This window comes from Psittacula echo (genome assembly GCF_963264785.1).
Source record: "Psittacula echo genome assembly, chromosome: 2".
Lineage (NCBI taxonomy): Eukaryota > Metazoa > Chordata > Aves > Psittaciformes > Psittacidae > Psittacula > Psittacula echo.
In genome coordinates this window covers 85,853,295-85,866,103 of record NC_137737.1, presented here as the reverse complement: position 1 = coordinate 85,866,103, position 12,809 = coordinate 85,853,295, and the positions used below count along the sequence as shown (strand labels likewise).

Here is a 12,809-nt window from a genome sequence, read left to right as displayed (position 1 = left end):
GCCAATTAGCTCAGCTGACAAATCCATCTTGCACTCTTCAATGGTTGCTGCAGTAGTGGAGCTATAATGGCAACAGTGCATAATACTTATTCAGGCTCCATCTAGCCCTCCATTTACTGAGGCTGAAGTAAAGAACGCTGAAACAAAACTCTCCTTCATGTTAACCCTCAGGTCTAAGTGTAAGCACCCTTTCTGGTATAAATGTGTAAACACAATTACTGTGTTTGCACTGTAGCATTTTAACTACAGGTGGCTAAATCTAAAAGGAACAAATCTGTACGGACAATTTGTTGTAAACTAATTCAACATGTACTTACAGAGAGGAACATTGGAAATGCCATTCTAGACCAGACATGTTGTCCCTGGTTATTGTTAAACGACAGTACAGAAATAAGTGGAAAGCCCAAAGCACAGCTCTCAAGCTGACTGTTAACATTCAGAAAAAGATCTAAAAATTTAAAATGTGGTTTACTATGCTAACCTATTTTATTTTTCTATTATAATTTTAGTTCATCCCGATATCCTGCACAATTTTAGTGGTGTGGGATTTCTTTAATCCTTAAGACTTAAGCCTCCAAAATTTTGTGCAAGAAGTTACATTTAACAATGCCCTGGATAGAAATTAATTCCCTTAACTGACTTCATATTTCCTTAAAATTCAGTATATTACAATACAGAGTGCACAGAAATCCCAATGTATTTATAAATTATGTATTAGTCCTTGATACACTAGAACCCTGCCTTCCCTGATTTATCAGAATCCCAACCTTTTGCCTTTCCTTGGGACACTTTCCAGGATTCACTTCCACCACTTGCCATATCCTTTAAGAAAAGTAAAATTAAGGGGTTTGCATACTTGCAAAGATACATCTTTGTAATGGAATAGACTTTGAAAATTTGTAGATGAAATTATAATGAGCTTTCCATGACTTCAGTCATCGATCCAATGGTGTCAGGTATTCAAAGTAAGCTCCGCTTTGAAGATAACACCAGTGGTGGAGAAACCATGTTACTTGCAATATGTAAAATAAAAAAGTGTGATTTCAACTAGCTTCACTCCCAGCTGTAACAGTCATCTCTTCTGAGATTAGTCTGCATGAATTCCTTGACTGCCTTTTTTTCTCTACTGGAAATACCTTGCTGAATCTATATTTTTCACTGTTGCACAACTTTTCTGGCTTATAGCTTATCTTAAACAAGTCATGAGCCAGGGTCATTCTCTTGTCTTGTTCCTCACAGTGTTTCAAGGTGAGAGCAGGTGTTTGTTAATTTTATGTTAAGTTCATGACTTTGCAATTCACTTCCATTACTTCAGCCCTTGAAGACATCTAGTGCCTCCTGTTTAACATGCAAATCAATCTTTACATTGATGATGTCCTACAACTTAATCCAAACTTGTCTACCAAAATTTATTAAAACACTAATAGGTAAAATCTGTCTAAAGTTATTGCTTTAGGAAATCTAGAGTCCCAATAATCTGACATTTCCCTCCCAGGAGACCACACACTGCTATGTCCAGTTAGCTTTATACATCTTTCAAATCCTACCCCTTCTTGCTAGTGTATCACTTTGATGATGACCCTTTTTTTGTAACAATGTATCACAAACAATACTATATACTTTGAAGGTGCTCCATTTTGACAGATAACAATGCCAGAAAGGTATGAAATGGTCTGCACTGGTAATAGCTTAAGCTATTGTGGATTGTACTCTACTTTCCATTTACATCTGAATAATTGTTTACCCTAAAGTTGTTCAGCACTATGAAAATTAGAGATTAGGTGAAACTTCCCATCTCTACATGCATTCTTTTTTCTCCCCTTTCTAAAACCAAACCAAAGTATTAAACACAGCTCTAGTCTTTCCAGTACACCAGGACAGAGATTACTTTGTTATTTGTTCCACATTAGTGGTCCATGTAAGTCTATTACATTTAGCTTTTATAAGTTGCTGCATTTCTATAGTGTACTAATTACTATAACCAATTGTCATATCATGAGGTTTAGCCACGTGCTTTCAGGAGTCAAGAAGGACTGTTTTGCATAGGCAAAATAGCCTACACAATTTTTATCTTATTCCTTGCCTTCTTTTTGGCAACTGAGAATGGTTGCAACTGGAAACAGGATCCCTACTGGGCCGAGCCAGGAATCTGAGACAGTACGGAAAATATTAGATGGGCTAATGAATTACTGTATCCTACTACCATGATTGCTGGATGGAGGACAGGAAGAAACTTCCTCCAAGAAGGAATCTTAAATTCAAAAAAAATACATTTTGATTTCCACAAAATTACACATTCCCTAAATCTGCCAAAATCTCTGGTTGTGGTTGTTGTTTTTTTTTCCCCCACAGTTCTCCCTGTTTATATCAGTTCTGATTTCATGGAAATGCTACTTCTGTATCAAATAAAACTACACTACACATACTAAATAAGCAGATCTATAAGCACTGGACCTGATGAAGTCTGATTTTCTGTAAGTTTATATTTCAAGCCTTTTAACTTTTTTCCTTCTCTCACTTCCTCTTCTCCTGCCACTTATCAGTCCTACTGCTAAAAATTTAAAGACATGTAGCGGCTAGTCCCAAGCTACATGTGTGCTAACCTATATAGTCATTGATCAGCACCTGATGCCACTTGGACCAAATAAGGGACTCAGATGTAGGTCTGCTTCTCAGCGTGGGAAATAATTTAGGTTTTTGTCCTCTATGGGGCCACTGTTTTTCATGCAACCTGTTGCAATTCCATGTTGTCGTCTAAGACCACAAAGTTTAAATGGGGGACTGGTTTCTTCCTTATGGGCAGAAGAGTAAGAATACCTGACAAACTATTATATGATCCTGTGAGCCTCATTACTTAATGAGATTAAGTTAAACCCATGTGTCCTGGGTTCAGCAGTAGCAGTCATTTTTCTCCTTCTTAGTAGGTGGCACAGTGCTGTGGTTTTGACTTTCAGCCTGGGAACAGTGCTCATAACACCGATGGTTTTAGTTGTTGCTAAGTCATGTTTACTCTGACCAAGGCCTTTCTGAGCCTCATGCTCTGCCAGGGAGGAGGGGAAGCCGGGACGAAGCAGAGACAGGACACGTGACCCAAACTAGCCAAAGAGGTATTCCATACTGCAGCACGTCATGCCCAGGATTTACAACTGGAGGCAGTTACCCAGAAGGGCTAGATCACTACTCGGCCGGACTGGGTATCGGTCAGCAGGTGGTGAGCATTTGTATTCTCTTTCCTTGTTATTTCCCTTATCATTATTATTATTGGTGGTAGCAGTAGTGGTTTGTGTTATACCTTAGTTATAATGAACTGCTGAATTATAATTAACTGCTCTTATCTCAACCCGTGGGAGTTACATTCTTTCAATTCTCCTCCCTATCCCTTTAGGAGTGGGGGGGGAAGGGCGGGAGTGAGACAGAGACTGCATGGTTCTGATTTACAGCTGGGCTTAAACCACGACACCATGCCACTTACTTTTTATTTTGATTTTTAGTGTTCAATGACACAGTTACGGATTACTCTCCAGAGACAGTTCTAGGTCCATGCCAAGAGAAAAATCTCAGTCTGGATGAAGTATGAGTCCCAACTTCAATATTGCTCATTAATTAATTTTAAAATTAGTGTAGCATAAACCCTCAGAATCCAACATCTTTTCTTCCTAAATATCTTTCTCCTTTTACATTCATCTTAAAAAAAACAGCCTCTTGGATGCAGAGTGAGGAAGGTTTTAGATACTGATGCTTTCAGTGGTTATTAGATACAACAATGATCACAATTAAAACACAGAGCCTCATACAGCTGGGTGCAAGGTATTACATCTAGGTAACAACAACAAAAACTAAATCTACAGCATGGGTGCTAAATCTACAGCGTGCAGAACAGGACTTCAGTCAGTGTCAACTGTCACAGGTTGAACTGAACTGCTTGGAGTAGGAAAAGTCTTCCAGCAGCTGAAGATTTCTTTATCAGCTTTAAATTAACAGGTGTCTCAAGAAATGGATACTTGCTCTGTTTCAAGCAAGAAAGCAAACAACTTCTGGTTTAGCCTCTTTTTCAGAATTAAATAAATCTAACATAAAAATGATCACTGGATGTGTAGCTAAAGACTACCTTTAACACCTCACATTTGTACATATATGCATATCAGTTCAACCAGTTTGTATTTCACATTTAACTTGACTACAAGAGAGACATTGAGGTGCTAGAGCGGGGCCAGAAAAGGGCAACGGAGCTGGTGCAGGACCTGGAGCACAAGTGTGATGGGGAACAGCTGAGGGACCTCTGGGGTTTAGTCTGGACAAGAGAAGGCTCAGGGGGACCTTATCACTCCCTACAACTGCCTGACAGGAGGATGGAGCCAGGAGGGAGCTGGGCTCTGCTCCCAGGGAACAAGGGATGGGACAAGAGGAAACAGCCTCAAGCTGCACCAGGGGAGATTTAGATGGAGATGAGGAACAATTCCTTCCCCAGAGGGTGGTCAGGCATTGGAATAGGCTGCCCAGGGCAGTGGTGGAGTCATCGTCCCTGGAAGTGTTCACACACTGTGTAGACGAGGCCCTCAGTGCCATGGGTTAGTGGTGGCCTTCGCAGTGCTGTGGTAACAGTTGGACTGGATGATCTTAAAGGTCTTTTCCAGCCTGGTTGATTCTATGATTCTATCCATGCCAAGTTGATAACTCACTTTAGTGAAAAATTTGAGCACCACATTAATAAACATATTAGCATTTTCTGAAACTATTCCTTGTAATTTTGATTTTGTTTGTTTTGCCCTCTTTAATTAATTGGCACTGCTTATAATTGTAGTAGCATGTAAAGCATCAAAAGAAGACAGCCTTTACTTTGCAAAACTTTTAAAACATACAAAAACCAGCTCATGCTGATGGAATCATAGCATCATAGAATAGTTAGGGTTAGAAAGGCCCTTAAGATAATCTAGCTCCAACCCCCCTGCCATGCGCAGGGACACTGTGCACTAAACCATGTCACCCAAGACTCCCTCCAACCTGGCCTTGAACACTGCCAGGGATGGAGCAGTCAAGACTTCCTTAGGCAACCCATTCCAGTGCCTCACTACCCTCACAGTAAAGAGCTCAATGGAGTTTACACTATTATCAGAACAAAAGATTGGAAAAGGGAATTACCACAAAGTAGGCAAATGTTATATAAAAAGTACAATATTTTTGTATCTCATACTTGTGAGAATATGTTTTCTGGGTTTGCAACAAATGATGTGTTATTTATTTTTCTTTAACTCAAAGAGCTCAAATGGAAACTTGAAAAAAAAAAAAATGTAAAAAAGCATAACAAAAATCCTATTTTCTGGTCCCTTTTCTCTGGACTAGGCATTTTGAGTTTATTTTGTGAGACGGCAAATATTTAAAGGCAGGCTGTTCTTTCTGATGGACAAAGTACTTCTGAAAATCTTCTATCTTCAAATTCTCATTAAAAACCTAATGAAAGAAAACATTTCTGACATTTGTTTTTCCAAGACTTTTTCTTGGTCTTGTGTCATAAAAGAAACTTTAGAATATAGATTTTCTCCCCAAAGTGTATTCAGTGCACTTCTGGAACACAGATTAAAAAATAAATAATAATAATGATAATAATAACAACAACATGACACAACCAACTATTTTTAAGAAACAAACAAAATTCCCCCTTTTTCTTATTCCACAGCAAACCCCAATATTCTTTCTTTTGGTATATGGGAAGTATATACACTTTACCAGTCTCCCATTAGAAAAATAGAAATTAATGCATATGGTAGCCTACTGAAATGAGAACACAGACATATAAAGTATGTCACCCAACTTAAGCCTCAAACTAGATTTCTTATTCTAGCAATAATTCTTAAAAAAGTTATTTTTTATTACTGGCCTGAGGCAAATTCAACTGAGATTATGCTTCTCAGGGGAAATGAAGCATTTTCTGAAGCAAATGTACAGCTTATCCGAGTACGCTGTAAAATCGGAAGATATTTGTCCTCTGAGTCATATTAGTACAGTCCACAGAATTCTGCAGTTCCTTCTCTAGTGCAAGGATCACCTGAATACATGAGAGTAACACTTAGTTTGTGATCCACTTAAGCTTTCTATTACCAGATATTAGCTGCTCTAAATTTGACTATGACAGTCCTATGCCCTACATGACAATTTCAAGCATTATTTACAAACTTTGATTAACATGAAGACTTTCAAAGGTCCTTATGGCTCCAGATTTTGATTTCAAGCTTCATCTTTTTGACCCTTTGGTGTCTCTGTGGTCTAATTCTCCTATATCGTAACACTTTATGGTTTACTATATTCAGTGTAAATGCTTTCAGTTCTAAATCTCTGGCCATCTATTTCCTGTATTGAGTACACTTCAGAGAGACACATACTTAAAACATCATCATGTTAATCTCTCTTTGGAATATTTATATGCATCAAAAGATTTATTACTATTATCATTATTATTTTATAAGATGCTACATTTGCAATAATTGCAGGGAACGATCTACTGAGTCCTGATAAAAATATTAAAGCGTCTTGGTTGATTTCTGCTCTAAGGTAGATAAAACCAAGGAGCCAACTGTTGAGAAACATGCAAAAAGCAGAACACAGGCAGTAGCTGCCTGCTGTGATATTACGGACTAAGTGCAATACAACCAAACTAAAAAGAAGGAAAAGTGCTCAGTAAAAATTATGTGGTATAAATCATTAGGCAGACACAGATAACAGCCATGAATATGGTAAAAGCTGCAACATAAAAACAGCTAAAAAGATTAGAATTGGCTATCCTGCAGTCTCATAGCCTGGTTGCAGAATGGAAAACAGAAGAGGTAGGTTCTCCTATGACATAAAATCTGATCTTTCCTAAGCATTATAAAAACAGTGGTTGTTTTCCTTCCCTTACCCCCCACTGAAAAATGGTTCTAAAACCAAAGAATCGGCATAGTTGAAAGGGGTTCCAAGATACAAGCCTTGACTTTACAGACCACAGATTCTGAACTATACAGCTGCAGAAGGCCTGTGGCAACTGATGCCATTCAAAGATTTCCCAGAGTTCATCCCCTCACTGAAGATAAGAAACCTGTAGAGTCTCTTTTTTGATTAAAGCTATCATCTAATGACTGAAACAGAGAACTGTGCCTTTTAAGTCCCAAAATCTATTCTCAGCTACGCCTTTAAATCACTTGGTGAAAGTTTGTCTCATAATACTTTTTACTCTAGACCGGATATCCGGTAGACAGGGCAGATTACTACCACTTTCATTGCAGCTTTTCCTGAGATTATTTAGCTTTCCAAGTGATCTGAGATACTCAGAATAAAAGGTTTTACCACCTAAGCTTAGTTTCACTACAACCAGTAAAGATGGGAAAATTGTAGTAATAAGGCTTAATAGTTTCTCCTTCATTCAACAATAAATAATTCTAGTAACAAAGGATATACATCTACAAAAATAAAACCAAAAATTTGGTTGAAGCAGAACCACCTCTGATGAATAAACAAGTTTTTCTATTCCTGCTCCTCATTTATTAGAATTTTATTAATATAAATATTTCATCCATTCAACGATTAGAAGAATGCATAAAAATATTTCACATTGCTCTTTCCTACATTAATGAAACAAACTCTTAGAAGAACAAAAATACTTTCTTCTCTAGGTACATTTATTGACAAGGTCCTACTATGGCTGCAAAACTCTTGACTCAAGGCAGGTAACATCCAGTTTTCAATTCACTGAAACTTAAACAGAACACAGACTACATCAGAGTCCTTTGTCTTGCAAGAACACCCGCGTTTATAGCAAACCTTAGGCTGGTTTCTGTTTATGCTAATTGACACTAGCAAGTCAACTACGTACTCCAAAACTAAGCAGGCTTTTCTTCCTTTTGAAACTGTCAATGCAATTATTTTCTAATTAATAAATGCAAACAAACGAACAAAAATTTCTACAGCTGAACTGGTAACTGTTCTGTGACACCACAGAGACAATGGGCTAAGACTTGTAGTAAATTGCAAAACTCAGCAACATTAATCTCAAATCAGTTATAATGAAGAAATTTAAAGCTTTTCCTCCTCATGGAGCTTTCTGAGAAAATTAGAGCTATGCATTTTTCATTTCAGGACATGGAAAGATTATGGGCAAATCAAATATGTCTTCCTTTAACAGACATTAGTATGGGATAAATAGGGATGACTGGGACAGAAAACCTTTAGGTTGTGCTCTTTTCTATGCTAGTCAGGAATAGACCTAGACCATATGTCTGCTTTCTTTGTGTACCATCAGGGGGAGACAAATATTTTGGAAAACTTGCTATAATTTAAAATTATTAGCTTCATTCTTAAAGTTCAGCTGAGACAAGAACAAACCTGTTGGACATTTTCAATCTAATGAAAATGCAATTCTACCACCAGGATAAATGTTAAAAACAGAACAAATACTACGAAAAAATCCTGCACAAACCCTTACAAATAGAAAAAGCTAATAAATTATACTTTCTTTAGTATTGAATTACTGCCAGTCTAACAAATAGACCACAGATGATGACAAACTCATAATTAAGCCTACTTTTCATTTCAGAATGAAGGCATGTAAAAATTGATTTAATATGTGAAAAAAACCCATGTCTTTTTCTTCTACCTCTTTAATATTCTAAACAAAATTGAGTACATGTTTCTTGGTGTACAATGTTAGGCCTGGCCATTAAGCACAACACAGCTGAAAGCAAACTCCAGTTTTTCCTTTGAACTGTGTTCATTCTTGGTCACTGGGGAGGTTACCACCACCATCTGTCATTCACCAGCAGAATCTGTCATCTGCAGTTTTGGTCACTTCAAATTTTCACCACGATACCCTCTCAGTGACAATCCACCACTACAATTCAAATTACCAAGAAACAGCATCCCAAGGTTCATCTTCTGATATTCACCTACACATGCTAATGGTTTGGTGCAGTTTCTCATTGCCCTGCAATAATATTCTTTGTTCTGTTTCTGACAGTGTTATCCATTCAGGAATATTCATACTGAGGTTATCTTCCCAGCCCACTGCAGTGCATGTGTCACACTGCTCTCTACGTGTCTCTGCAATGTTTCTGTCCTTCACCTATATATTATAGAATCATAGAATAGTTAGGGTTGGAAAGGACCTTAAGATCATCTAGTTCCAACCCCCCTGCCATAGGCAGGCACACCTCACACTAAACCATGCCAACCAAGGCCTCATCCAGCCTAGCCTTGAACACCGCCAAGGATGGAGCATTCTCAACCTCCCTGGGCAACCCATTCCAGTGCCTCACCACCCTCACAGTAAAGAATTTCTTCCTTAGATCCAATCTAAATTTCCCCTGTTTAAGTTTGAACCCGTTACCCCTTGTCCTGTCACTACAGTCCCTAATGAAGAGTCCATTCCCAGCATCCTTGTAGGCCCCCTTCAGATACTGGAAGGCTGCTATGAGGTCTCCACGCAGCCTTCTCTCCTCCAGGCTGAACAGCCCCAACTTTCTCAGCCTGTCTCCATACGGGAGGTGCTCCACTCCCCTGATCATCCTTATGGCTCTCCTCTGCACATATTAGCTACTATGCATCATCTCATTCACCTTCAAAAAAGCAATGTCCCTTTTTGATGTTCCCACCACATGAAACCTACCACCTAGATTTGTTCAGATATAAGAAAAAGGCCTCATGTGCTTTCCCATATGTTTCTATTCATAAACTGGGTATCCATAAAGCATTTCTATTTATTCAAAGTCATCCTACTATAGCTTCAAAGCCTGACAGCTGCTAGGCTGCTGCCATGCTAAGATGAATATCACTCTTCAAGCTTACTTCATCACTTCCTGGTGATTCCCTGTATTCAATTATTAGCTCCTTATGTATTTAGATTTTAAACTTATCTTTTTCTGTGCTGTACAGGACCTGATACACTGGAGTCCTGGTCTCATAACAAGAGTTCCTATGTGATGAAAATAAAAAGCACCATAAACCTATCAAGGACACATCCACATCTGTACCAACCTTGCCTCAGGAAGCTCATATTCTAGATGATATGGTGAAAAAGCTGAATTATATGTTTTTCTTATTGATGAACTGTGTGAATTTCAGCACCCACGAAGCAACACAGAGAGAAACACACTCTGGTGACTCATGTTAGGGGTAGAGCATACAGACCTACACAGCTGCCTTACGGACATAAAAACATCCATGGCATATGGCTACAGATAACTGCTGAAGGGAAAGATGAGAGTTACTTACCACGCTGCAGCCAGGGCAGTCAGGACCATTTTCACATGTCCTACGCCGTGCCTGAATCCCTCCGCCACACTGAGCTGTGCAGCGCTCCCATGGACCCCAGCCTGTCCAAAACACATGAGGGGGGCACAACAAATGCTCATTGCAGTACCTGCGAGAAGAGGCAAACAAGGAGGCAAAAGATCTATTTAGTACCAAGACAAGACCTCCCCCAAAAGTCCCTCTTTGCATTATTCAGATAAATGTTTGTACAGGAAAATATTTTATACAAAGGGCCCCTCTCTATTCATAAAGCACTGAACCAACAGTTGTCACACTGCACAGAGTGTTTGAACAGTTGAGATTTTTTTCTAGGCTGTAATTGTGTGGGTGAAGCATTTGTTTGCTTTATTCAGTGCCTTTATACAATCCATGCAATACAAACATGCTATTGCACTGTGAGCATGTAAGCAAGGTTGACAACTGCTTTATTAAAACCAGTTGTGGTTACACATCTGGAGCAGAAGTGAGTCGACCAAACAAAAGGCAACCATTTATGCAGAAATCTTTTATCAGTTCCAGTTAAGCACTGATTAGGACCCGTCACTCTCCTCTTCAGAGGAGCTTTTTGCTTCCCACAGTGTCTCCACTTTTATGGATAAAATCAAAGCTAAAACACTGATTCTAGGCATAACAAATTTTACTGTTTTCATAATGTTATTACTTTATCTTCAAAGGAGTGATTTTAGCTATTAAAATCTTTACAGGATTTCCCAGTGCTGCAAACTGACTCAGAAGTCTATTAGGTTCTTGAGGGAAGCAGGAATGTTTTACAATGAGCTGTCATTATTGTAACAAGACATTCAGACATATGAGAGGGTCCCATCTTTCTAGTGAGTTTTTTAATTTTTTGTAAAAACCTAAGAATCCTGAGTTTTTGAGTGTGCCATCCAGTAACTCCAGCCATTGCATGTGCTGTTTAGTAAGGACACTCTATACACATCTGAAGGGTTTGGGCCACCAGAAAACGTGACTGGGGCTCTTGAAGAGGCCAAGCTGTTATCTCAGATAAAACAAAGCCATAACAGACAAAGAAATGCTGTAATATTTTATGGATATGGCTGGGTGGCTTTTGTTCTGAATACCGACTGTCCTGAACTCACAAATCAAACTGTTACTATGTTTCCTCATTTTTTACACCAGCCATCCAAATTCCACTGTCTTCTTGTCCTTCTAACAAGTCTTCATCACTTTGTACTCTCCTGAGTGACTCAAATACTTCAAAAGTTCATTTTCTACAAAAAGAGAAATGATAAACTGCTGTCATTTTCTACAAGAACAACCACTCTTTTTTTCTTTTTTGTGATTGGTTGGGTTTTTGTTTGGTTTTGTTTTTGTTTTTCAGAAAGACCCAAGATCCTCGAGCTCTAATTCTTAATTACCAAGGAATTTGCACAATCAGAAGTCCATGGGAAAAAAAAAAAAAAAGTTGCTTGTCTGTGTTATATACAAAAGTAGGTTTAACACATATGCCAGAACCTATGATGTATAATATGTCCCTAGGTCTTAGCAAATGCCATAAAAATTTAAAAGCTTGGGAGTGGAGTAAATAAGGGAGTGACATTTGGTTTTGTGTTTTTGTATAGTTGAGGAAACTTCTAACAGTTTCTATTGGTCTGGCTCCCCAGTACAAGAGAGACACGGAGCTCCTGGAGCAAGTCCAGAGAAGGGCTACTAGAATGATGAAGGGTCTGGAGCATCTTCCATATGAGAAAAGCTGAGGGAACCAGGCCTGTTCAGCCTAAAGAAGATCTGATCAATGTGTTTAGGTACGTGAAGGGAGGGTGTCAAGAGGATGGGGCCAGACTCTTCTTGGTGGTGCCAAGTGATATGATGAGAGGTAATGGGCATGAACTAAAACACAGGAAGCTCCACCTGAACATGAGAAAGAACTTAACTGTGAGGGTGAGTGAGCATTGGAATAGGTTGCCTAGAGAGGTTGTTGAGTCTCCTTCCCTGGAAATACTCAAAGAGCCGTTTGGACGCAATCCTGAGCAATGTGCTCTAGGTGACCCTGCCTGAGCAGGAAGGTTGGACTAGATGACCTGTGGTGGTCCCTTCCAGCCTCAACCATTCTGTGATTCTGGCACCTGGTCTTCCGTTTGCCAGTAAAATGAGATAAAAACCCCCAAATCCTCAACACTTATGAATCTGCTATCTCAGAATTCTTCAGTGCATGATTTGGATAAAAGTTTTTAAGTTATGCTTATACATAAGCTATGGGGTTTTTCCTTCTGCATGTTCAATATTTGCAATTCATAGTTCACATATGCCAACACTAAAGATACACAGGAATGTTCTGCGCCTGGATATTCTTCCCCCAAAACTCCAACAGCTGCACACATTCTCTGTCACATGCAGCCATTTATGTGAATGTTTGTGATAGTTTGTCTCTGTGATCATTTTTTGAGAATGAGCACCAAATGAAAGATAGATGTAACTTCACCATTTATTTAGTGAAATGAGTGCATATTTTGCATAATTTCATTAGGTCTTAGTGGGGATATGCTAAGTTAATTTGGAACACACACATAGGA

At 38.8% G+C, this 12,809-nt stretch overlaps 1 protein-coding gene across 1 annotated transcript in view; it reads right to left on the bottom strand.

The window, feature by feature from the left end:
• Positions 1–12,809, bottom strand: part of SEMA5A (semaphorin 5A) — a gene marked incomplete at its 5' end in the record, with an annotated part of 330,167 nt that overhangs the window by 60,221 nt on the left and 257,137 nt on the right. Inside the window, 1 exon segment of the mRNA XM_080639305.1 lies at positions 10,237–10,384. Coding sequence (XP_080495431.1) covers positions 10,237–10,384 — 148 coding nt within the window.